This window comes from Canis lupus, chromosome 13, assembly GCF_003254725.2.
Source record: "Canis lupus dingo isolate Sandy chromosome 13, ASM325472v2, whole genome shotgun sequence".
NCBI classification, from domain to species: Eukaryota; Metazoa; Chordata; class Mammalia; order Carnivora; family Canidae; genus Canis; species Canis lupus.
The window spans coordinates 39886360-39910856 of record NC_064255.1 but is presented as its reverse complement, the minus strand read 5'-3'; the positions used below and the strand labels follow the sequence as shown (position 1 = coordinate 39910856).

At 37.8% G+C, this 24497-nt stretch overlaps 1 protein-coding gene across 8 annotated transcripts in view; it reads left to right on the top strand.

Annotated features, from left to right (window-relative positions):
- ATP8A1 (ATPase phospholipid transporting 8A1) overlaps positions 1 to 24497 on the top strand; it is a 224196-nt gene that overhangs the window by 54404 nt on the left and 145295 nt on the right. For 4 of the 8 annotated variants that reach the window (XM_049092869.1, XM_049092868.1, XM_049092866.1 and 1 more), the window contains 7 exons: positions 2667 to 2707; positions 8769 to 8842; positions 14989 to 15058; positions 16231 to 16358; positions 20307 to 20418; positions 21680 to 21845; positions 23146 to 23273. In XM_049092869.1, coding sequence (XP_048948826.1) covers positions 2667 to 2707; positions 8769 to 8842; positions 14989 to 15058; positions 16231 to 16358; positions 20307 to 20418; positions 21680 to 21845; positions 23146 to 23273 — 719 coding nt within the window. Of the gene's footprint in view, positions 1 to 2666; positions 2708 to 8768; positions 8843 to 12353; positions 12428 to 14988; positions 15059 to 16230; positions 16359 to 20306; positions 20419 to 21679; positions 21846 to 23145; positions 23274 to 24497 lie in introns of all 8 variants that reach the window. The other 4 variants (XM_049092867.1, XM_035715594.2, XM_049092864.1 and 1 more) reach the window with 2 other exon arrangements.

Below are 24497 nucleotides of genomic sequence, written 5' to 3'. Positions count from 1 at the left end.
TAGCCAAAACAGTATTTAAAAAGAATAAAATAGAGGACTTACCTAATTTCAAAACTTATGCAAAGATTACAATAATCAAGATGGTGCATATTGATGCGAAGATACACAAATTGATCAAAGACATGAATACAGAGTTTCTGTACTATAGCACCGTGTTAGTTTAATTGGGAAAAAAAGGTTGCTTTTTTTTTTTTTTTAATTTTCCCTTTAAGGAGAGATACATGTATTTTTTCCCCTCACATCTTTATTTAAAGTCCAGTTAGTTAACATATGTGTAATATCAGTTTCAGGTGTAGAATCTAGTGACTCCTCACTTACCCCGGACCGAGTGGCGGGTGCGTCCGGTGCGCCTGTGGTGACAGGTGGACGTGTGCCTCTGGACGTGGGGGAATGCGCTGTGAGGAGCGACAGGAACCCTTCTGGGGTTTCCTGGCTTGTTAGAAGTGGCGGATTCGCTCTCACGGGACAGTCGCTTGCAGCGACGCTCTGGCCACATCCGTGAGCCACGGAAGACCTTGCGGGCGAGAGCGCTGGCCCCGGCGACAGGTGGCAGGTGGCCACCCATTCCACTCCCCAGGGGAGCCCAAGCCTTTGTTTTCATACCAGATCTTGGCTGTACAAAGATTGGACACTGATTTAAAAAAAACAAAAAACAAAAAACCTAAGTATTGCTGGGGCGCCCTGGGGCTCAACGGTGCATCACCTGTCTCTGCCCAGGCCATGACCCCGGGTCCCGGGATCGAGTCCTGCGGGGAGCCTGCGTCTCCCTCTGCCTGTGTCTCTGCCTCTCTCTGGGTCACTCATGAATAAATAAATAAAATCTTAAAACACAACAACCCTAAGCATCGCAGTCGGGGGAGGAAGGATTAACCTGAGACTGCATCGGAAGAAAGTCGGCGGCGGTGAAGGGCTCCGGCTCCTACTGAGCTGCACTGTCCTGGCTCCAGGTCCTGCACGGTGTAGCCCGACTCGGGCGTCGGCGCGGCGACGTTGACCGGGCACCTGCCGCTGTCCCCCCCCCCCCCCCGAGCCTGCTCTGCAGGAGCCCCGGGCAAGCCGGCCACCGGCGGGGCGCTCGCCTTCACTCTCAACGAGGCCCACTTTGAGGAGGACACTGCTCAGCAGATGACCCAGCCCCGAGCTGCTTCCTCTTTCCGCACGTCCCGACCCTCTCCTGCTCCCGGAGCAACATCAAGGGCAGGTGTACTCCTGGGGTCAGTTTGGCTAACCCCGCAGGCCTTAGGGTTCGGGTAGGAGACGACGGATGGCTTCTGGACGCCTGCAGCTGGGATCCTCGACCCTAGGATGTGAGGCTGTAAAGATCGGAGCTTGAACTAGTGCAGCTCAAGATGCTGTACTGGAAACACTTTCCTGTTAGTGCTTCAGCTTGGAATTATTGTTTTTTTAACCTAATGAAGCTGATTCCCCGAAACGCACCACAGGATGTTCATTAGTGCACTTCGCTCATTTGGATGACAAGCATCGCAGTGTCTTCTGCGGTGGGAGGTTTTATGGAGAGATGAATAAGGCACAGCGCTGTGCTCAGGGAATTTGGAAACACAAAGAAGATTGCATTCATGTTAAAATAATGTATCCTGTGATACCTGCAAGGCCAGTTGGTGCGAAATTAATGTTAGATTTGCTATTTGGTATTTTGGAGATTATTATTATGATGATTTACTTGAGGGCTCAGGCTTCATGTTTTCTGATATCAAAAAAAAATGAATCTGATGTTTTACACCTATAAATTAGTCATCCTGCAAAGATTTACTGAATCGCTGCTTGGTGCCAGGGACCGTGCTGTTTCCAGGGAATATTGTATTAAACGGAGCAAATACTAGCTTTGCCCTCATGAAATTTGCTGTCAGGACAATTTGTCAACCAACATCAACTTACTCCTTTTCTTAAGTACTAAGTGCTGTGCTTTCTACCTCATGTTATTGCCTATATTGCTTTTTTTTCTTTTTTTTTTTTTTTATCTTTTAGTGTCTAGTGGTGTATTCAGTATTATGCCCCAGACAACTGGTAGGGAAGGAAAAAAGGTGTACCGAGCAACTCTTCAGCTGTGACGAAGAAATACAGCACCAAAGACCCCTCTAGAATAATTTAATAATAGGTTCTTTCATTTCTTCTTGGTAAACCAAATATGGAAACATCTGCATTTTGTATTGTTCTGAAACTAAAGGTTGCAGATTCTTTATCTGTGTATGTGTTCAATTCTTACCAGCCAATTTGAAATCTGTTTCTCCAGTGATTGTAAATCCTTTTTTTTTTGTTGTTGTTGTTTTTTAACATTGCTACTATTAGGGCTTCTGAGATGTTTTTTGAACTTGTCACTCCCTTTCACATCATTTTATGGCTTTCTTCTCCTCCAGCCATGGCCTATAATTCTTTTGTGTAGTGAAGAAAGCCTTTGTAGTGCCAGTGAGATGACCCTCTGCTAGTAATGTAATAATTTATTGTGGGATCCAAAATGTGCATTGGTCATTTCTAATTCTTTGTATAATTTCGTACATCTTTGCTGTCATAATTAATTTTTAGACCTGTAAAAATTGCTGCTACTCAGTGTTTTTGAGGCTATCCATTTAAAATGATTGTTTCTTCAGAAGCAGGCTTTTGGTAAGTAGTAAAAATGTTGTTTAAAATGTCACCTTTTTTCTTTCCAGTTTTGAGAAATGGTGCTTGGGAAATTGTGCACTGGGAAAAGGTATGCATTGATTTTTCTTTTGTTCCAGAAGGGCATAGATATGCACTCTAGTAGATGTAATTTTTGTATATAATATAAACAAATATCAAGAATTCTAATATGAAAGCTATTTAGTAATTAATGTTGTAAACATACATGGAGACTTCAGTTATTCACTTCCATTTAATAGTTCTGCATTATACCAGAAAGACTTGAAAAGTAGTATTTAGAACTCTTTGTTTTTTCATAGTATATTTTGAGTACTATTTTCATAGATTTCATTTAACCATGGACTGTTTTCTGTTGAAACTTTTTACTTTAATCATCTACTGTCCAAGTAAAAATAAAAATCAGAATTCTGATATTTCTTTTGCAAATTGGATTTCAAATTCATATATTATGACTACACTGCTAATTCCTTAAAAAAAAGAAAAAGCTTACTAACTAAACATCATTTTCTAATGAGCTGGAAGTCAGTTTCATAATATCAAGAGGTTAATTCGCTCACAGAACACGTAACGTGACACTCAGTGAGCCGAGTCGTAATTTAACAAGTGTTATCTAAGTGCTTTTCAGACCTCAGTTTCAAAAGGTAAGCGGTTGGTACTAGTTCTCCCTCAGTCCTGGAAGACCGTGACCTCTGGTCATTCACACCTGAATATTTGTGACTTGGTGAGACTTTGGGAGACAAGGCCACTCTACCCAAGGGGTTTTGTTTTCGGAGATTGCCGGGAACAGCAAAGGTGTGGCGCAGTCAGCGTACCTCCCTCCAGGATTTCCTCGCAGGTTAAAGGCCATGCCCCTAGTTCAGCCCTGAGATGTCCGTAGTTACCTTGGGTCCCTGCAGGCGTAGGATTCCCTCTCCGGTAATTGCATTTTTGTTGATTTTAAATCAGTGGCCAGAACAAGAGATTGACATCTCCTTTTCTAGATGTTGGAAACTCACTACTCTCTCTCTCTCTCTGGTCTTGGACATAAAAGTAACAAAGAGGAAAATACCTCGAGCGTGCTCTCTTTATTCCCGTGACAGTCACCTCTCAGAGAAGCAAGCTAAAAAATGAGAATGCTCAAAGAACTGTTCCAAAAGAAATTTCTTCACTTACTGGGTTTGTCAGAATTAGCATAAACACGTATCCTAATAAACTGATGATAGCGATTTCTTACCATCTTACCCAGAGTGCTTGTTCAAAAAATAAGCAGTCATAAAGTCAGGAGATAAGGATCGACAACTTCACTCTGAAGGTAACCTGTTAGAGTGGCTTATTTTCCTAATGTCATATACATATTTTATGGAGTGGCTTACTGTAACTTTATTTCATTATTTCAAGATTGAGGGGATTACTGTAACTTTTCCAATTTTTCACAGACAAAAAGTTACCAGCTCGTGATTACTCCTAATGCTGGCGGTTTTCGTTGTCTAGGAGATAAGGCCGCACCTTACCTGCGCATCCCACTTTGAGAGACTCGGGGATAAAAATGAAAGTGTTGACAAAAGTCACCCGGCCAAAAAGAGCTGATGTTACTTAATAATGTGAATTAGATACTTAGAATTAATACGAGATGCTAGAATTAATAATTAGGTACTAAACTTAATAAAAATTGGTTCAATGATGAATTTAAGATAAATATTCAAAAATTGGGATCCCTGGGTGGCGCAGCGGTTTAGCGCCTGCCTTTGGCCCAGGGCGTGATCCTGGAGACCCGGGATCGAATCCCACGTCGGGCTCCCGGTGCATGGAGCCTGCTTCTCCCTCTGCCTGTGTCTCTGCCTCTCTCTCTCTCTCTGTGTGACTATCATAAATAAATAAAAAAAATTAAAAAAAAATATTCAAAAATTAACAGCATTCTTTTATCAAATTAGAAAAATACAGTGAAAGGTCTCATTCCTTGTGGCATGAGAGATACTTATAAATGAATTTAAAATATGTATATGACCTTCATAAAGAAAACATCAAAACTTTAGGTGTTCAAGATTCATAAAAAATGGCAAATATGTCATATTCCTAGAAACTAAAAATACCAGTTGTTCCAAAGTATTGATATAATCCCAGGGAAATTATTATCTTTTCCTCAGAGTTGACTAAATTTTTCATCCTAATTTCAAAAATAAACAGTTGAGAAGATAGAATATTTTGGTAAACAGTTGAGAAAATAGAATATTTTGGGAAAATGAATGGTGTGCAAGGATGCATAAAATGGAGAGCAAAAGTTATTAAAATTGGTGTGGATCTGTTGCAAAAGTAGGCATCGACAGAGTAAAAATAGAAAGAAAGAAAAGGGGCTAGGGCGCCCTGAAATAAAGCTCATTTAATGTGTGATAAAAGAGAGAAAATCATTAATAAAAGAATTATTTAATAAGCAATGTTAGGATGACAGATTTGCAGATCCAAGAAATAGTGCAGTTGATAAAGTCACATCCCATGCTAAAATAAATTCCAACTGGCTTAAAGTCAAATGTTAAAACATTGGTTTTGAAAAACCTACAAATAGAATAAAGACTTTAATAACTATTTGGAGGAGAGCAAGATTTCAAGCTCTCTGGAATTTGATCATATAAAATTTAAGAGAATTACAGAACAAAAACTATCACAAATAAGTAGGCACCATATGGAAGATCATAGTTGTACCAAATATGACAAAAGATTGAAAATGTTATATAAATAGGAAATAAAAGTTGGGAGTAAGCAAGGAGATATAAAATAAGCAACCAGACTCAGTATAACCTAGTAATGAAAGTGGCAGATTTAAACCGTAGTGACGTCTCATTTGCTATACTTTACTTCCACATCAGAATTTTTGTTTTTATGGACTATTTCATTCATGCACTGTCATGGATTAGCAGTTTGGGTCTTCATGTTGAGAACCATAAAAGGGGGATTCTGGGAATTTATCCCAAGAAAATAATCATGAGGTGGGGGAAAATATTTGCACATGTATTAAAATGTTTACTATGACATTATTCATAGTAATGAAAAGTTAGACTATGTAGATATTCAACAACAGGGAAAGCATTTTTTTAAATTATGGCATTTTCCATTCTGGCACATTTTGTGATGTGTAAAAGCTGTGATTTCAAATACTGCGGCATCACAGAGAAATTCTATACCATTCATTCAGCAAATATTTATGGAGTGCGTGTGCCAAGCACTGAGCTCACTGCAGCAAGCAAGACCTACGAAGGCTCCTGTGTCACAAAGTCTACACATAAGTGGAAAGAACAGAGCCCTGTTCACCTAGACCTCAGCCAAGTACACCTGGGTTTCTGGAACGCTGAACAGGCAGGCCTGTTGGGTTCGCCAGATTGTAGGGATTTTTTTTTTTAAGTCTAACTATTCAAAATACGACAAAATAGCCTTTGTCATATTTTGTGCAATCCAAAATAAGATCGATAAATGGAAACCAAAAGTCTGATCCTCATGCCAAGGTAATATGATCAACCTTAGTGCAAGTGGGCCTTCGTTCAGGGCCCGCCTTCTTTGTTTTCCTGAATGTGCGGCTACTGCGGCTGCCTTTTAATGGTCCTCAGAGGACCTACAAATTTGCACAGCCGACATCCAGTTATTCACAGACGGGCAGACTTCAGCTCTCAGACATAATAGCTCATCCCTCCGGTGTTGCCCGAAGCCTTTGCTCTGTTGGTTAAGGTTAAATTGCCAGTGTCTGGTTTTCAAAGAAAGTACCGTGATTGCAAAGCCCCATACGAGGCACTGCATCTCTACTCTTGACATGTGAGCTACTGTCTTCACTGCCCTTACCACAAAGTCCGATTCTTCATATTGAGATGCAGCTCAGACTGTTCCCAGGCTTTGGAGATAGTAGCAGGTGGAGAACTTAGGAGGAATCTTAGACTCCACCCAATGTCCTTGGCTTTATAGAGAAGCCTAGTAGAGTGGCGAGCTCTATGCAGGTGTACCAGTCACTCTCTAACGTCGCTTTAATGCATGAAATTTCCACCATGAAATGTATTTCTTTGGATTAAGAATTTATATCTTTAAAAATTCCTTATTAAAAATGTAAATATGTCAGGGCCTACAACTGGACAAATATTTTTAAATCAGCCTATTATACTTTGATAATCCTCAGTTGTAGGTACTAGTGTCAGTGATTTGAGAAGGCTCAAGGTAGAAGCCTAAAGCCCTAAATAGTTCCTTAATGCCAATATTTGGGTAACTAAAACTCCTCTGTAGTGATGTTCCTAAAATGAGAACATGTGGTCGAGGAGTTTTTGCCATCTTGATCTTCTCTTCTGTTACTCTTACGTGCAAACCAGGCTGGAAGGGGTGAATGCCACAGAAGGAGCTCAGAACCAAAAAAAGAAAGAGAGGCGCTTGGATATATTTCAAAAGTGATCTAAAACATGCGAATCCTACGCAGGGAGTGAGTAGGTTCCCTGCTCTCCTCCTACCACTGCAAGAACTACCTTAGCTCTCAGTGAGCCCTTGGTTTTCCCAGGCCATTGAAACAAGTAGGTGATACCTTCTAAGGTGCTAATAGTTGTTTTAGTCTTCAGTTTAATGACTGCAGGCCTTGCTTTTGTCTTAACAATGAATAAAGATGTGGGAAAGCAGTAGGATCAATTTAGGGATTTTTTTTTTAAGTCTAACTATTCATCTCTGACGCTATCATGTAGACAAATATCTCAATTTTCTGAAGTATCTAGTCTAATTGGAGAACAAACATTAACACACAAGAGAAGATGAAAGAACATTTAAATGGTAGTCGCACTCTCTAAATGCCCCAGTGGCCTTACGCTTCTTGATCTTGGGTGCTGTCAGAGGAATGTGACAACACGTGAAGGGGCCACATCACACCTATACTTGCTGGGTTGGTTGGTTGTTTTTTAATTTTCCAATTTGTCCTTTTTTGAGGAGGGGATGTTTGATGCCAAGGTCCTTCGAAATTTGTCAATTTCAAACCATCCAGATTTCAGCTAGCATCTCTTTTGAATCAGAGCTTCCCTACCTGGGTAACCAGCATATATACCATAAATTAGAAGACTCCCTCCAACCTTCCCTAATGGTTCCTCCCCCAGGTATATAAAGCAGACTACAGTGGGCTGTCTCTGAAATAATTTTCTTTTGTGGTTATGATTCCCACTGAAGACACCAGTGCTCTCCTTCCTCCCAATAAAATGTTATGTTAGGGTTCGGGGAACAGTAGGAAGAGGAAAGAATAAAAAGACTCTAACAACAAAGAAGCCTTCTCTCGATTAAGGATTGAAATGAATTCGTAGGTTTATCTGGCTGCTAAGAGCGAGGGCACTTTCCTGATTTAATGGGAGTGGTTATCAGTGTAATTTGGTCAAGTCCTTACTTAGTTGGGGTTATATCATTTGCTGAAAGTTCTGTGACAAGCCTGTCACTTGAATCCCTTCTAAAGGGTTTCTGGCCTTATCGTATCTTTAATTTGTCTTTAGGCCTTGCTCACAAAAATGCTACGGGATAGTAAAACCAGGAAAGGGTTAAGCTCTTTTGGCTTTTTTTTTTTTTTTTTTAAATACAAGGGGTCATTTTAGTATAGTTACTTATGCAAAATCAGGCTTTGCAGAAAGTTAGGTAGAGGTTTGAGTGTAAGTAAGCTCTTCCTCCTACCATGATCTTAGGCAAATAAATTAGAAGCTGAGAATCATTTCTTCCTCTCCAAATTGTGAATTGTATATCACACCTATTTCATACAGTCATTGTGAAGAGTATTGATCAAATGTATAAAAGTTGTTTTTTCCAGATGCATTGAGATTTCCTTAAACAAGGAAAAAATCTCATTGGGTAAATTCCTCCTTTTTATTTTTATGTCACAGAGAGAGAATATGAGAAGTTGAGATGTCCATTAAGTGGATAAAATGGATGAATTTATTAAGATAAGTCCTATAGTTGATAAAAACAAAGATACAGTGTTCATATTTTAAAGGACTGCCCCATCCTTGGCCTCACTCCTAGATAATTTTATGCCATGTTGTGAAGATAAGTGGTTCTTGTTTGCCAGTGACCATTTTTTACTGTATTCTATGCTTAAATACAGTGGGTTGTATATTTGTAACTATATTTCAATGCAGATAATTAACCGATTCCCAGTTTTCTTTCAGGTAAATGTTGGAGATATAGTTATAATAAAAGGCAAAGAGTATATACCTGCTGACACTGTACTTCTCTCATCAAGGTAGAGATACCTACTGATGCTCAAACAGTGTAGAGGATGGTTTCTCTACCCTGCATTGACCTTGTGATTTCTCCAAGGAAATAAGGAATAAACGAAGAATTTTAAACCTCTCTAATGATTTTGAATTAAACATTAAAAAAATATGATTGGACTTAATGGACTCTTTCATGCTTGCCATGTAGAATAAGTGATAGGTACTATACCGTGTAATTCAAAAATTATAATTACAGTTAGGAGTCTACTCTCTCCCTCTGGATATGTCCAGATCGTTTTCTGTGGACCACTAACTCCTAAGATTTATTTTATATAATACATGGATTGAGTTCTATTGATTTTACCTTGCAATCCTTGTTCATGATAAATTCCTTTATGATGCATTCGTATATCCCTCCAAAGTTTCTTGATCTTTATGGTGCATTAGTACAAGAGAATGGATGAATGATTTTTTTTTTTTGTCGTCATACCTTTTGAAATGCCATACTCTTCCAACAAAAAAATTAATTGCTCTCTTAAGTTCTTTCTACGACTGAATTTTAGATAATTTTTGTCTTATTCATATTTAAGATAGTCATGAATTAGTATTCAGAACATATGGCACTGTTACCCTTTAAAGAATGTGATTTTCAAATGGTTTGGGGTTTAAAAGCTGTAAAACTAGTCCTAATATAAATTAAGAAAAATGTTTTTTAAGATCTTAGAGGTTGTTTATCATCATTTCCTTGGACAGTTTTATTTGTAAAATCCACATATAATTATGGACAGTGTCCTTTTTTCAAAATCTGTTTAATCAGGTCGTTATTTAAAGTGATTGGATATATAACAAGTTAGTGAAACTTAATGGAGCAAGAAAGAGTTATCCAGATATTTATAGAAGTAAGCCTATGGGTAGTTGAGTAACTGTGGGTAGCTTTGCTTTCATATTTTATAGTTGGGAGCTTTTTGTGTCACTTACCTATAGGTGTTGTTTTCAGAAAAATTAAAATTAATATGTTTTTAAATCAACCTTTCTGTTATTAGTTTTCTTTGCTTACATCTTTGATCAGGGTAAGTTCTAAAACTGAAGTAGACATACTGGTCCACACGTGGCTGGGTGAGAACAAGTTCAACAGTGAACTTACTGTCATTGTCTCACATCAGATACTAGAGAAAGCTTTTCTCAGGAGAAGACATTAAGCCAGGGTTCTTACCCATCCTGGTGTCATGATTTTGAACAGAATAGTAACCTCTCAGGCCTTGATTTCACATCTTTTAAAGTGAGGAAGATGGAATAAATGACCAAACTCTACTATCTTCTGATTCTCTTTTTATTTAAATTCAGTAATCTTTTATTTAAGTTTTAAGAATGTCTAGCCAGCAGACCGATGTGCACTTACTTGGTGGTACTCAGTAAAAGTTTGATAAGTGTAGCAGATGACTGACCATCTGAATGTCATCTGATGAAGTTCAAAATGGTAGTAAAGCATTCTAGCAATTTAAGAAAGTAATGATGTTTTCCTGATTAATCTTATCATAGAGACCTAATTTATCATAGAGAGTATCATATATGCGAACCATGAATTACAGTATTTATTTTTTATATGCTCAAAAGTGTGAAGACAGTTGATTATATTGCCCTGACTTTATACTTAATTATGGATGGAAAGTTTTAAAAATATTTTTCATCTGTCTCTGTCCAACCTCAAGGTCTCCCAGAAAGCTTGATGCTCAAATTTCTTAAAGTTTAGAGCACTTTTCCAGGAGTTCTCAACATTAAAAAGATTCAGTGGTGACTTTTAGATATTGTAGTGTAGCTATGCATATGGTCGATCAAAACAGTGTCTACATATTTTTCTTTTTCAAGGTTTTATTTTTAAATAATCTCTACATCCAGTGTGGGGCTCAAATTCACAATCCAGAGATCAAGAGTCACACACCATCCACTGAGCCAGCTGGGTGCCCCAGTAGTTTCTGTATCCTAATATAGCATCCACAGAGATGAACTGGCTCCAAAGATGATTATCTTTAAAAACATTATCTGATTTCATTGCATTTAACTACTTAGTAGAATTCAAAGTAAAGTATACAGTTTCTACAGTTACATATTTCTATCCCAGTGGCAAAATACCACTTTTCATGGTGGTTTTCCCCGCCCCCCTCAAAAAGTTTTGCCTTACTCTTGTGAACCTACATTAGCCTTAAGAAACAGAGGTAGAACTTTTGGGATGCTTGGGTGGCTCAGTCGGTTAAGTGTCCAAGATCTCAGCTCACGTCTTAGGGTTGTGATTTTGAACCCCACGTTGGGCCCCATGCTGGGCATGGAGCCTACTTAACAAAAACAAACAGACAAACAAAAAAGAAATAGAAGTTTTTGTCATCATTTAACAGAAAGCAGAATCTTGACTTTAAGTTTTATTCTTTGCCATTTAACTTGAGCTAACGCTAGGTCAGCATTGAGATCCTTAAGCCCTCATCTAATACCTTCAGTATGCCACACTGTCAAAATAAGGACATGGTGACTTTTGCCTGTAGGTGAGCACCTTTAACAGTAAGCATAAACAACAGTTTGTAATATTTTAATTTCCATATATTTTTCTATTATTAATTACTAAGAGTGCACCCTCTTTGAAGTAGTCTGAATTTAAAGCATGAACATTATTGAAATTTAGTGTCTGATTGGTTATCACTTTGATGTGAAGAAACTGAGGTTTTAGCGTATGACAAACAAATACATACATATATGAGTTGAGAAAGAATAAAATAGAGCTAAATGTCTCAGGTTGTTAATCTGAGTCCACACAGGTTCCTGGAACGCCTGTTTCACACCCTCTGAGAAACTTTCCCTGAGTTCAAAGGCTTACCCTTTGAAGACCAGGCATCACCAGGTCTCCAAGACTTTTGTTAATTATTGAACAACTCAAAAGGCTGCAATTATGCCTTCTAACATCTTAAGATCCGTATCCTTATAGCTTTGCATTAAAGTTAATGATATGTATGCAGTTAACTTTGAAAATATTTTGGAATCAGAAAGTTTCTAATACTTTTTTTTTCTTTTCTTGTATTGGCCGGGGCGGGGGGGGGGGGGGCACCCAGAGGACTAGTATAGTATGCTTGGTTTTTCAAAAGCCTAAAACATGGTTTCCACAATTCTTTCCTTCTTGGCTGGGAGTAAACAGACAGTAGATGGCATGAGAGTGAGGAATTGGAGAAAGGAAAATTTATCAGATAAAGTAGCTCTCTCTTTAAAATTGTTTTTATTTGATAAGAGAGTCTTGTGACAAATCAAAAGTTTCCATGTTAAAAATTGAAAATTGGACTTAAAAGCAAATAATCCTTCACATTTTCTTGTGCCTTTAGACCTGATCAAAATAAATTTTGAAAAAATTGGCATTAGACATTTTTATTAACACGTATTATTTTCTATAATAATTTCAAACTTTCTGTCTCTTTTGTCCATTTGTTTGGTTTTTTTCTTTTTTCTGTTTTTCATTTTTTTTTTTTTTCCGTTTTAATTATTTTAAACTGGGACCTGTAGGTGGCAGTAGGGGAAATAGTGAAAGTGACCAATGGGGAACATCTCCCAGCAGATCTCATCAGCCTGTCCTCAAGGTTAGAACCACTGAGTCGTACAGGATGTGTGTATGTGGATCCTCACCCTACAACAGAGAACAATTATACCCAAAGATGGTTGAGTTCAACATCTCTTCCTTTAAAACACAAAAATTTTTATACTTCTTGGAGATAGACATTTTACTGATGTTTTAAAGGCCTTTTATGAATACAGTGTTGGATGCTGTTTGTCCCTCAAGTGGGCAGATTCAGCTCCTATTGTTATCAATAGGAGTCTGTGAGGCATGACTGTAAAGGCAGATTTTAATTTCCTCTACATCATTAACATATATTCGTATTGAACAACATGCCTAAATACGAAGGCAGAATCCAATACCTCTCCAGGATGCTCTTTTGAATGAACAGTGTGAAGCTTTTCTTGAAATGAAGTAATTGAGAAATTTCGTCTTATTCTTATATTCAAAATTTTCTATAAGTTCTGTAGAATCCCTTCAGCAATTATGACTCTAATTTGGGTTTATATAGGGTTTACAGAGGACCCCCTGCACCAAGCTGGATGTTGTACATTTTGTACTGCATGCTTTGGAATCGGTTTTTATCCCACTTATAACTCGTGACAAAGTGCATGTTACTGTAATAAAGTTCAGCTGTCCACTAGTGTCTGTATTGTGATGTGCATCTTGTTTCATTTTTCCACTTACTAATCAAAACGCCTGCTTTGCCTCTCTGTGGTTTGCATTTTGGATGTCACTGTAATTTGCTGAAATATTTATTATCCAGCATGATTCCCCATGTAAGACTTCTTGCTGCTTTTTCGTGCACTATTAAGCACTGCTTCAGTAACAGCTGTCTTAAGGGATTGAGAATGTTCTGAATTTGGATGCCTTTTATTTGCCCCGCTTCAAGTAGAAGTCAGCCATTTGACTTTTTAACTTCCCAGCCATTTAAAGTCCTAGAAAAATTGCTTTGTCGGAAAAAAACAAAAAACAAAAACAGAATGTTATTCTTATTTTAATGTGAGAATGGCTTTGGATATATTGATCACTAATATTTTAATGCATTTTACTGCCAAAATACAGAATCATTCAGTTAGCATTTGCTTCTCATTGTGCTTCTATATTCAGAAGATATGTTTTATAATTTCATAAACCATTTATGTTTCAAAGGTATACATAACTTACAAATTAGCAGCAGTTACCAGAGCCAAATTACTACTGTGACAGTAATAAAAAGCCAAATGTTGAATAAGTGATAGCGTGAAAATATAAATATTGAAAAAATTCTCCAGTTGGGATAAAAGCATCAGCCTTTATGGGAGGGAAAACAGAAAATCCATACAGTAAACTGAAGAACTTGCAAAGTTACTTTAAAAAAGAATCTGTAAAAAAATTAAAAAATAAGAAAATAAAAAGAATCTGTAAAATATTTGATCAGTGACCATGTTTCAGCCTTTTTCACAAACCTCCAGGCCACAAAACTAAGCTACTGGCCCATTTCTGAAACTTTGAATAGAGTGTTTTGCACATGTACAAATTGAAAGTTGATTAGAAGATTCCAGATGTTTGTAATGACACATTTTTTTCCTGTGAATACATATGTTAATCTGAGATTACGTTCAGAGTTATGTGATATTAATTAGACTTATTGTACAGCCAAGTGTTAATGAAATCGATATAACTTGAGAACACTTTTCCTTATACTTGAAGATCCTATTATACAAGTAGAAGGCAAATTCTCCTGTCTATCATTGTTGGGCATGTCAAGTCAGTTTATGAAGGGAAAGGATATGAACAGCCCAGGGTGTGGCACCTGTGATAAAACTGGAGCACACCGACCCCTTCACCAGCCACTGCACACTGGACTTCCCAAAACCACTCTGGTGGGGACCCATGCAGTGGATCTCCTAGGTTTAGGTTAAGGGGTAGGATGGCCAACTTGGCTGGTTTTAGTGTTAGTGTTTTCTACTAGGAGAATCTCTCGAAGGACCTCAAGAAATAGAACAGAAGCAGAAAAAAAAACAAAAAAACAAAAAATAGGAGGAGAAAAGTGGATATCCTCTTTCATTGTAAAATCTGTTCATATGTTTTTTTTAAAGTAGCCTTCAAATGTAAATATTATGACTCATATGATCCTATTCATCTTTTCTTAAAAGGTAGTAAATGCAAGTTTGCACAAGCGGCAATCTGGAGTCCTCTAATCAAACACTTTCCTTAATCAATTTATACATGGGCTACAAGCATGAAATCTCACTTGATATTTTTGAGCTGGAGACAAATCTGGACACAAACTGCTTTACATTTCCGATGCCGTCTGTGTTGTGTCTGTATGGATGAGCAAATTTAGTATCCTATGACAAATCTAATCATTTTCATTATCCTGAAGATCAGTACTGATTGTGGTCAGGAAATTGCTTTTGGGTCCTTCTAGCTGAAAAGCGGATTCATGGGTTGTCCTACATGAGCAATTAGATCGAAAATCAAACTAGAGAGCTAGAGCTTTGTTTAGAACAAAAGGCTTCAGGGAATCTAGGCATTTAAATAAGTTATTATTATGCTTCCTTCCCCCACTAAATCTTTCTGCTTTTCAATTTTAAACAACAGTGAGCCCCAGGCCATGTGCTACATTGAGACTTCCAATTTAGATGGTGAAACAAACCTGAAAATTAGGCAGGTAAGATCTAATTCGGGTTTATATGATGTTTGCTGATTTGTTACATGAAATTAGGAGCTTTATTTCTGTTACTGTCTTGAAGTAATTCTATCTAATTGCAAATGCCTTCTCAATGAGCCACTATGAAGAGGTATCCTCAAGTATAATGGAAGACTCAGATTTATTTGCCTGATGAAATATGGTCCATCATCTAGATACTCCTTGTAATATTTTTAGTATTTTATGTAGTAGTAGCCAACAGTCTGATAATAGTACTAATAGTTCTAAGTGCCTTGACATGGGTTCACCTGTTTATTGCCCCTATTTCCCTGGGCCAAATTATGATTTGGCTTTGCCGTATTGAAAAGACAGAGTTAAAAAAAATAAAATATAAAAATAAAAAATGAAAAATGAAAAGAAAAGACAGAGTTTTTTGCATTGCTTGTTCTTAAAAGCTCACTAATCTCAGGGAATAGTTTTAGATTTCTCTGTTTGCTTCACCTACCGTCCCTGACAGAAAGCAACGATCGTTTAAAGGGACTTCAAAAAAAATAAAAAAATAAAGGGACTTCACAAAACGTACTCTCTTGGGTTCTAGGTAAATGATGGAAATGACACGTGGGAAGGTTGGATGTGGGGGAAGCAGGTCACCCTAGCACGCAGACTCCGCGTGCCCGGGGAAGCAGGGGCCTGTCCACTTCCAGCTGGTCGAATCTATTTGGCCAGAGGGAAGAACTATTTTTGAGTTTTCCTTCTCTGTGGATTAGAAGAACAGAAGCATAATGACTCTTCTTTGGACGCAGATTCTATTTGTTTCGCATTCTCTTTTTTGAGATTCAGCAGACAGACTGTATAGTGCTAAATATTAATTCTATTTTTGGAAGCAAAAATAAAAGAAGACTTCAAAATAATTTTTGAAGACTTCAAAATATCTTTGCGGAAAAGTTTATAGTCTCAAATATGTGTTCAGACTTTCACAAAAGCTGCACTATGCTCAAGCAGAGAGGAAGGTATCCCCTTAAATATGATTTGGCAAAGAGTATTGTATAAGGGGGGAGCTTTGCTTATAAAATAGTGGGATCTCTTACAGCTTCAGGCCTAGGTGAATTCAGAATCCCCCGTTCCTCCCTCCTTCCCTCCCACACGCAATTCATTTAATATACTCTTTTGCGTATTTAAAATTTTCTAAACAGGGCTTACCAGCAACATCAGATATAAAAGACATTGACAGTTTGATGAGACTTTCTGGCAGAATTGAATGTGAAAGTCCAAACAGACATCTGTACGATTTTGTGGGAAACATCAGGCTTGATGGACACAGGTACGTAAAAGTGGTCTTCATAAAAACACAGTGTCCCGGTGTACTGGTTAAGCGTTTTCCAAGCCTGAGAACTTATTATTTTCTCATGCTCTAAGTGTGAATGCTCAAAACCTCTTTCTTAAGCAGCTCTATATTGCTTTCCACCAAGAGTCTTTTTGCAGAAACGTTAGCTCTCGATGCTACGCATGTGGTACAGCTGACAGCTTCCTTGGGATTCCTGACAAACGGACAATTAGATGTTTCCAGGGACATGCCAGGCTTCTGGCACATTGTGTAGTGGCTTATTCTTTGGCCAGAATACTTATGTTGTAGGCCTGTCTGCAATCTCCGTGGCGCGGGTCCTTACCTGTGACCTATAGGTACTTCAAGGAGTTTAAACTACCCCCAAGGGGTTCATTGTACTTGTACAAGACAAATTTCTTGTCTTCTTCTCTATATCGTTTCATATACTCTTTTCTAGGCCATGTTATCATCTGTAGTTATTTTTGCCATTACCTGCTTCCTGCTCTTCTTCCCTTCCCACTTCTCTTTTCCTACCTTTTCCCTCTTTGATTCAACCAGTATTGAGCACCGAGTGGCCTAAGCTAGTTACAGGTGTTAAGGAGACTCCAATGAACAAAAGAGATAAATATACCTGCCCCGGTGAGCTTATTTTCTTGCAGTAAGAGAAAGGCAAAGCGACAATAAAACGATAAATAAGAAAATTTTATACTGTTTGAAAATGATAAATGCATTGGAAAAAGTAGCCCAGGAAAGGCAGACTGGGAGTCCTTGGGAGGGAATCACTTTGAGTTAGGATCCTTACAGTCTCATTCAGCAGGTAATAATTGAACAAGGTGAGTGGGAAGTGAGGACGTTAGCCATTTATATGTCTAGAGGGAGAGGATTCCAGACAGAAGGAATAGTCATTACAATTATTAGTTGTATTATTATTACATCATCTTAAAGTGGGGAAGAAGCACCTGGAGTAGTTACAGAATTTCAGGGAGGCCAGTATGGTTGGAGTGGAATCTCACCAAGACAGAGTAATAAAAGAAAGACCATGCAAGGCTTTGAAGGCCATTGTGTAGGGTGTTACTCTGAGTGGAATGGGGATCCTTTCAGGGGTTGGGGAGGGGGGGATACCAGCAGTACAGTTTTGAACTTATAAATTTGTGTCAGGGAGCCAGGTAAATATATAAGCCTGGAGTTTGGGATAGAGGTCTGGATCATGAGATAAATTTGGGGATAGTTGGCATAGATAATTAAAGCCATGGACGTGGAAGAAATCACTGAGGATGAAAGGGGATGGATAGAAAGGTGAGGAGTCCCAAGGACTGTCCTAGGACTGCAACATTAAGGCTGGGAAAAGAGGAGGGACCAGCAAAAGAAACCCAAACTGGGTTGGTCTGGAAGGAAGCTGAGATAGGGTGAAGAAACTCTACCAAGGCGGAGGAAGTGACTAAAGTGGGTCAGATGTTGCTGCTGGTCAAGTGCAATGAGGCTGAGAATAAACAGTTGGATTTAGCAAAGTAGAAATCCTTGAGTTTGGTTAGAACAGGTGGAGCCTGATGGAGTGGATCTGAGATAGTGGAAGGAGTTGAAAATACGGGGTGTAGACAGATTGTCCAGGGAGCTTTGTTGCAAAAGGGAGCAGAAATGGAGCAGAACCTGGCAGGAAGGGTGGGGTCTTTCCTATTCTCCCTCTTCTTCCTCTTGTGCTCCCTTCCCTTCTCCCTATCTCCCCTGCCTCACCCTAGAGGCCTGCTCAGTACACTAGATCATCCCACCAGCCTGAGGGAGATGATCAGCGGTCTCATTGTTTTGTAATTGCCTTACTCCAGTATTTGAAATCTAAAGGACATTTGAAAGAGACCCTAAACTGTCATCCTCCGTTCAGATCCACCGAAAGCTTTCCTGTAATTTGTGAAGTAATTATATATTGTTCTAAAATTTGCACAGAGTGACCTCACAGAGTGAACATATGGTTGTAGACTAATAATAGAGTTGGCCATGTATATAAGTAATGTTTCTGTAGTCTGACATTCCTAACTGGCCAGCTTCCATCTCTTATCGGTTCCCCATCAAAATCAATGCCAAGCAAATCCATGCAAAGAGAAGCTTTGTATTATAGCGCCAAGATTTAGGGTACAGGGTACAGGTAGAATGTATATAATATGCTTTAAAATATACGAAAGGTGGAAACAGATACCTTTGTATTTGTAGCACATTTAACTTTTACAGTGATTACCCAGAGCTCTTGGAGCCCCTTGGTTTGGAATGAGAGGACTTTGATTCCGTTATTAAGGATGAGAGTCATTGTCTAATGCCAGAAGCTTTGGGATTCCAACTCTGATGATATCTAATAGCTAACTCTTGTTGAGTCTTTGTAATTGAAAGGGGGTTTTTTGGTTTTTTGTTTTTGTTTTTTGTTTTTTGTTTTTGTTTGTTTTTTTTTTTTTTGCTTTTGATGAGCCTGTATCTAATTCCAATCTATCCACACCACAAATGCTGAGATGACAGTTGTCCTACCCTGTTGTATATGTGAGGAACACTTGGCCCATGTGTACCCCAGAGCATAGTCTAGCAGCTTCCCAAGAATTTCTTGGAAATGTGTTTTAGGCCTCAGGTCCTCTCCCAGCTCTGAAGTGCACAGCAAATCTTGAGGTATACACAAGAGGGGTTCCTCTCCAGATGGGTCTGAAAGGCATCCCGTTGTGCAGAAAGAATAAGAATTATAGGATTATAGACACTGTGTTCTTTTTCTAAGTTGGCATACACCATTTCCAGAGGGCTTAAGTGGAGGCCTTCAGGTGCTGTTATGACCCACACATCTGAATTGATTTCACCTGAGCCAGTTGACATTCGTGTACTTCCTGAAAGAAGATCTGAGGTCCAAGCCTCTGCTAGCTCTAGACACCTACCAGACCTAAACGCCCATCAGAAATGAAAGATTCAACCTCACCTTGCCTCAACGGCCAAAAAGTTCTGAAAACTTTTCTTAGGAGAACAGTTTCCTTCTTTTTACAGAAGTTTTTTTTTTTTTTTTTAATATATTTTTCTTTATACTTGACATTTCTTTATTGCCTTTTTTTTTTTCACTAAAGTAAAGACATACTAATAGGAATCCTTGAGCCATTACATTTTGTGTAGTACATTTCCGTCAAGAATCTCGCTATGTCTGTGATAGCTTGTACCTTTCAGATGTTTCTGCATGAAGCTGTGTCAACCGACAGCCTACCGTAATGGTAGTTTTACCAAGAACCCACAAAAGACCCAACTTGGCCTTTATTCTTGAAAAAAAATGTGGTTTAAAGGATTTGAGGATTATATGGAATAGATAATCCTCAATCTGCTGTCATTTCTGAGGAATAGTTAAGATTTGTTAGATGCTTACCATTTACTGGATACTTACATTTCTTGGAGAATTGATATCCAAATACAATAAATTCCCCTACAGATTTTAAATACAGGGACTTATCTCTGTGGGGCAGGGATGGCAACAGGAATGTATGATGAGATCTGTGTATTTACCTTGCCTTGTCTATATTTTGAACCTTTATCATGCACCAAGCTATTTTTAATTAGCTGTGGGAGGGGGAGCATATCCCTTAATCTTACCACTTCCAAACATCTCAGAAACCTAAACAGACTAAATCAGGAAAAGTCTTAAATAGGTTTGACAATTAGCCTCTGAATTCCAAAACATTGCCTACTATCTTGGATAGTGAAGTTGTAGGAAATGGCTGATTTGGTGCTAAGGAGAAGCAACTGAAATGCTTCCTTCCAGCTGTCCTCATGTTAGAAAATTCTTTACTGGTTAGGAAAATTTCTTCTTTTCTAAAAATAAAGTAAATGTGAGAAGGGCTATTTTAATAGCAGAACCTCCGTTGGAAACTATGTAGTAGCTATAGAATTCTTAAGCGTTTTAAAAAATGTTGTTTCTAATGTCAACATCATCTGCCATAGCACTGTCCCCCTGGGAGCAGATCAGATTCTTCTTCGAGGCGCCCAGTTGAGAAATACACAGTGGGTTCATGGAATAGTTGTCTACACTGGACATGACACCAAACTGATGCAGGTGGGATTTTTATCTATGAAAACCTTTTGGACCTATTCTCTTGAAAATGTGCTATTTGTAGCTCTCTGTGCAATAATCCCAAACATAGCAGACCATCTGTCACAGATTCCTGAGCCCCACTCTGTACATTCAGAATCTCGTTCTTCGGCGTGTGGGGCTATACAGTGGCTCATGCACACGGGAATACTGGGGAGTTCATCAGAGATCAGCGGTGCATGAACTCTTCCTGATTTTATGTATCGGTTCTCCGGCAGCGTTTAGTAGCTGTTGAAGCGATTGGTACTAGCTGTCTACGTACTGATGAGTGCTCTGCATTAAAGTACTTGTCTTATAATTTTACTCTAATGCAGTGATCAAGTTTTATGACTATTTTCCTTTTTTTTCATAAAATTAAGAATTTGTGAGTCAATGTTGACCCTTTTTTGGTATCCTTGTTATGTTAAGCTATTTTCAATCAGCTTTGGCCCTTGTAATGTTTACACGTGGCCTGTGGATGCTTCTTCTCTCGGTTATAACATCGTTGAGTGTTCAGTGGGTAGATGCACAGGCGAAGAACTATTTTAAGATACTATAGGAAAATCTGTTTCAAGGTCTGATAACTTTGTAAACTGTAAAGCCGCAGAGACGTTATCAACAGGCAATCCTTTTAAGGATTCCACCCTAACCATGATGCTTCCACCCGTCACCATTCTATAAATTTTGTAAACCATTATTTTATACCTGAGGAAACTTACTTCTGTTGTTCTTTATAACCAAGACTACTTAGATGGTTGCTACGTTCGGTAGAACAGTCAGGGATGCCACCAGAAATCTGGAAACCAGACATCCTTTCACTGTGGGCTTCCTGCTTTGGAACGTTCCGGTCTCTGGTTCTGGGCACATCGGCCACCATCTCTGGCTTTCTTCCTGAGCTGAGATGCTCAGTGCCTCTAGTCTACCCTACTTGCTAAAGTAGTGATGCACACTGTTCATCTGCCCTGCCGTGATGCAGAAGTTATGTCTGTAAGAGGAATATTATTTCCTCCTCTTAGAAAAAGGCCTTGGTGGTATAGTGGCCTTGAGGGAAAAAAAAGATGATTAACATTTGACAGCTTATTAAGTCTGTGGAATTTTTTTCTCTGTATAATTTTTAGGCATCTACCCATGTCTAAATAGATTTTGAGCTGTAACTTACTTTGTCATCTTCACCAAAATACCGAATATACATTACTAAAACCAATTTGTACACATTTTTTATTGCTCATCTTGTTTCTTTTTACAGAATTCAACAAGTCCACCACTTAAACTCTCAAACGTGGAACGGATTACAAATGTACAAATTTTGATTTTATTTTGTATCTTAATTGCCATGTCTCTCATCTGTTCTGTGGGCTCAGCCATTTGGAATCGGAGGCATTCTGGAAAGGACTGGTATCTCAACCTAAACTGTAAGTATTAAAGTGCCTGTTATATTTATTTTTTCTTTCGTTAAACCACATTTTTGTTTCACGGCTGATGGGATTTCCTATAATTCCTAAAAAGAAAACCTTGTTGCCAAGATAACTGGGCATTTAATTTTTATTTTTCAGTGCAATTTCCAGTAAAAGTAAACTGTTAGAGTCTCTAAAATTTCAGGATCCTTAAAAATACAACGATCACTCTATAGTAGTAGAAAATGTTTATTGATTTTATTCTTATGAATGTTATTCATTCTTTTTTATTGTTTTTTTTTAATGTTATCCATTCTTTAAAAATATTTTAACACAGGTGGTTAGATAGCTACCCGGTAAAGAAAGCAGATTGATTACAGTAAAAGCACCAGAAGTAGAGCACATGCTTGTAAAATGTATAAGTTGAATGTACTGTCATTTGAACTCACAAATGCAGTACATGTTAATGGTCATCTTGTCTTAGGGAAAGTCCTATTAAATAAGTCCTTTTTTGGATCATCTGTCCTTTTATGATTATAAGATTAATGCACTGTCCCTGAATATTTCTGGAAAATAAGTCTGCACTGCCTTTTGATGAGTACTTAACCAGTAAATACTTAATTTCCAAAGGCATAAAAACAAATTCTAGTAAACCTTGTAGCAGGATTGATTTTTCTTCAGTTTTTATCACATCGATTTAGTTTTGTGGCCATTCCAACTTTTTTTTTTTTTTTTTGGCATTGATTTACTAGTTCAACATTAGAACTGTTATGACCACCATCAATTTGCTTCTTCACATACTTTACAGCACGTCTGGGATAGCTGTTCTATTTTCATTATTGGAGAGGAAGGGTGTCATTGCCTGGGATACAGCCACCTTGTTTTTTGCTATTTGGGTTAGTTTTGCTGCTGCTGTTTTGTTTGCTTGCTTGTAAGGCATGCTTCAAATTGGAAGTGCTTTTTAAGAATTTAGGTAAAAGTGATTTTACCCAATTGAGATTTTACATGTGTAAACCCACAGTCCTGTCTCTGATAGCTCTAAACTTCCTGTTTAGGATTTGAAATACTTGGTAGTACTTTCATTCTTTAGTACCATTATGAAGTTCTTAATAGGACCAGCAACATACTGAACACACACAAAAAGTGCTGTTCCATCTTGAATGTATTGAGAATAAGTTTATGCTCTCAGTACAGTGTTCCCCCCTATCTATCTAGATATGTTGTGTAATATGGAAAAGTTTTGTTATGCTAAAGTTCTGATCAATACAAATGGAATATGTAAGACTATAAATGACTTTCTTCCTACCTCTCCCAACAGATGGTGGTGCTAATAATTTTGGACTGAATTTCTTGACCTTCATCATCCTTTTCAACAATCTCATTCCTATCAGCTTGTTGGTTACATTAGAAGTGGTGAAATTTACCCAGGCATACTTTATAAATTGGGTAAATATAAATTATTATTGTTTTTCATCATTCTAAATAAATGTTTTGTCTTTTTATCAGTAGGGTTTTTTGAAGACTTTTTTTTTTTAAGTAATCTCTACACCCAGCGTGGAGCTCGAACTCACGACCCCATGTTGAAGAGTTGCACACTCCACCATTTGAACCAGCCAGGCAACCCCCTGATCGGGTACTTTGATCTCTCAGAAACAAAATCTTAATGATACCTTATCTCTTATTGACTACAAGGCGACATTTCAAAATATTTTTGACTCTAATATAATTGTAACAAATTCATTGGACATGTAAAAATTATAGTAAAAACTCTTATCTCAGAATCATACAAGTTTACAGACCAGACATTCTGGGGAAGTAGGTCCCCAATTAAGGAAACGTATTTTGGGTTACACAGTGGTCCTGGGGAAAAGGAGCACCATGGGGTTTGATGTAAAAATATCTGATTTATAGTTGTAGTTCTATATTTACTTGCTGTGTGAACTTTGCCAAGCCACCTGACTTCTTTGAAACTTATTTTCTTGGAACTTTACAGAGGAATGATAAAACATGGTTTACCAGCATCTCATGATGGTAATATATAGCAAAGGAGCATCGCAAGCAGCCTCCTAAAGAGTGGAGTGCTGTACAAATAATACTGTACTCACTGCTTATAACAACCAAAGCTGTCAGTCATGTTTTATACACCTGTGTAGTTTATTTTTCCACACTGTAAACAAATTCAGCTGTGCTTGAATTTTTCTTAATTTTTTTTCTTCTCAGACTTTTTTTTAAGTCTTGGAAAAATGTGCTGGACATCTGTTTCATAAATATTTTGTTTATAAAATGCGTTGATCTTAGTTTTATTTTACCAAAGCTAAAATTAATGAATTTATGTAAATTAAATAAACCTTCAGACTTACTCTGCCAAAAAATTTAATTTTCTTTTCTTTTGAGAAAATTTGGTATTGTTTTTTGATGCTATCTTTTAAAATTATTTTAAAGTCTTTCAAATGAACAATATTAGCATTTAAAAAAATATAACTGATGATCCTTTTGCCTTTGTTCATTATCTTCCCATGGTAAATGATCTACCTCGCAGCTGTCAAATTGCCTAATTCATTGGTAGGTGACCAGTATAATTTAGAAATCTAAAATGAGCTGCAGATGTGGTTTATTTCATACAGGAAATATGTTGCTGAAAAATTATGTAATAAAATTTGTGTAACTACA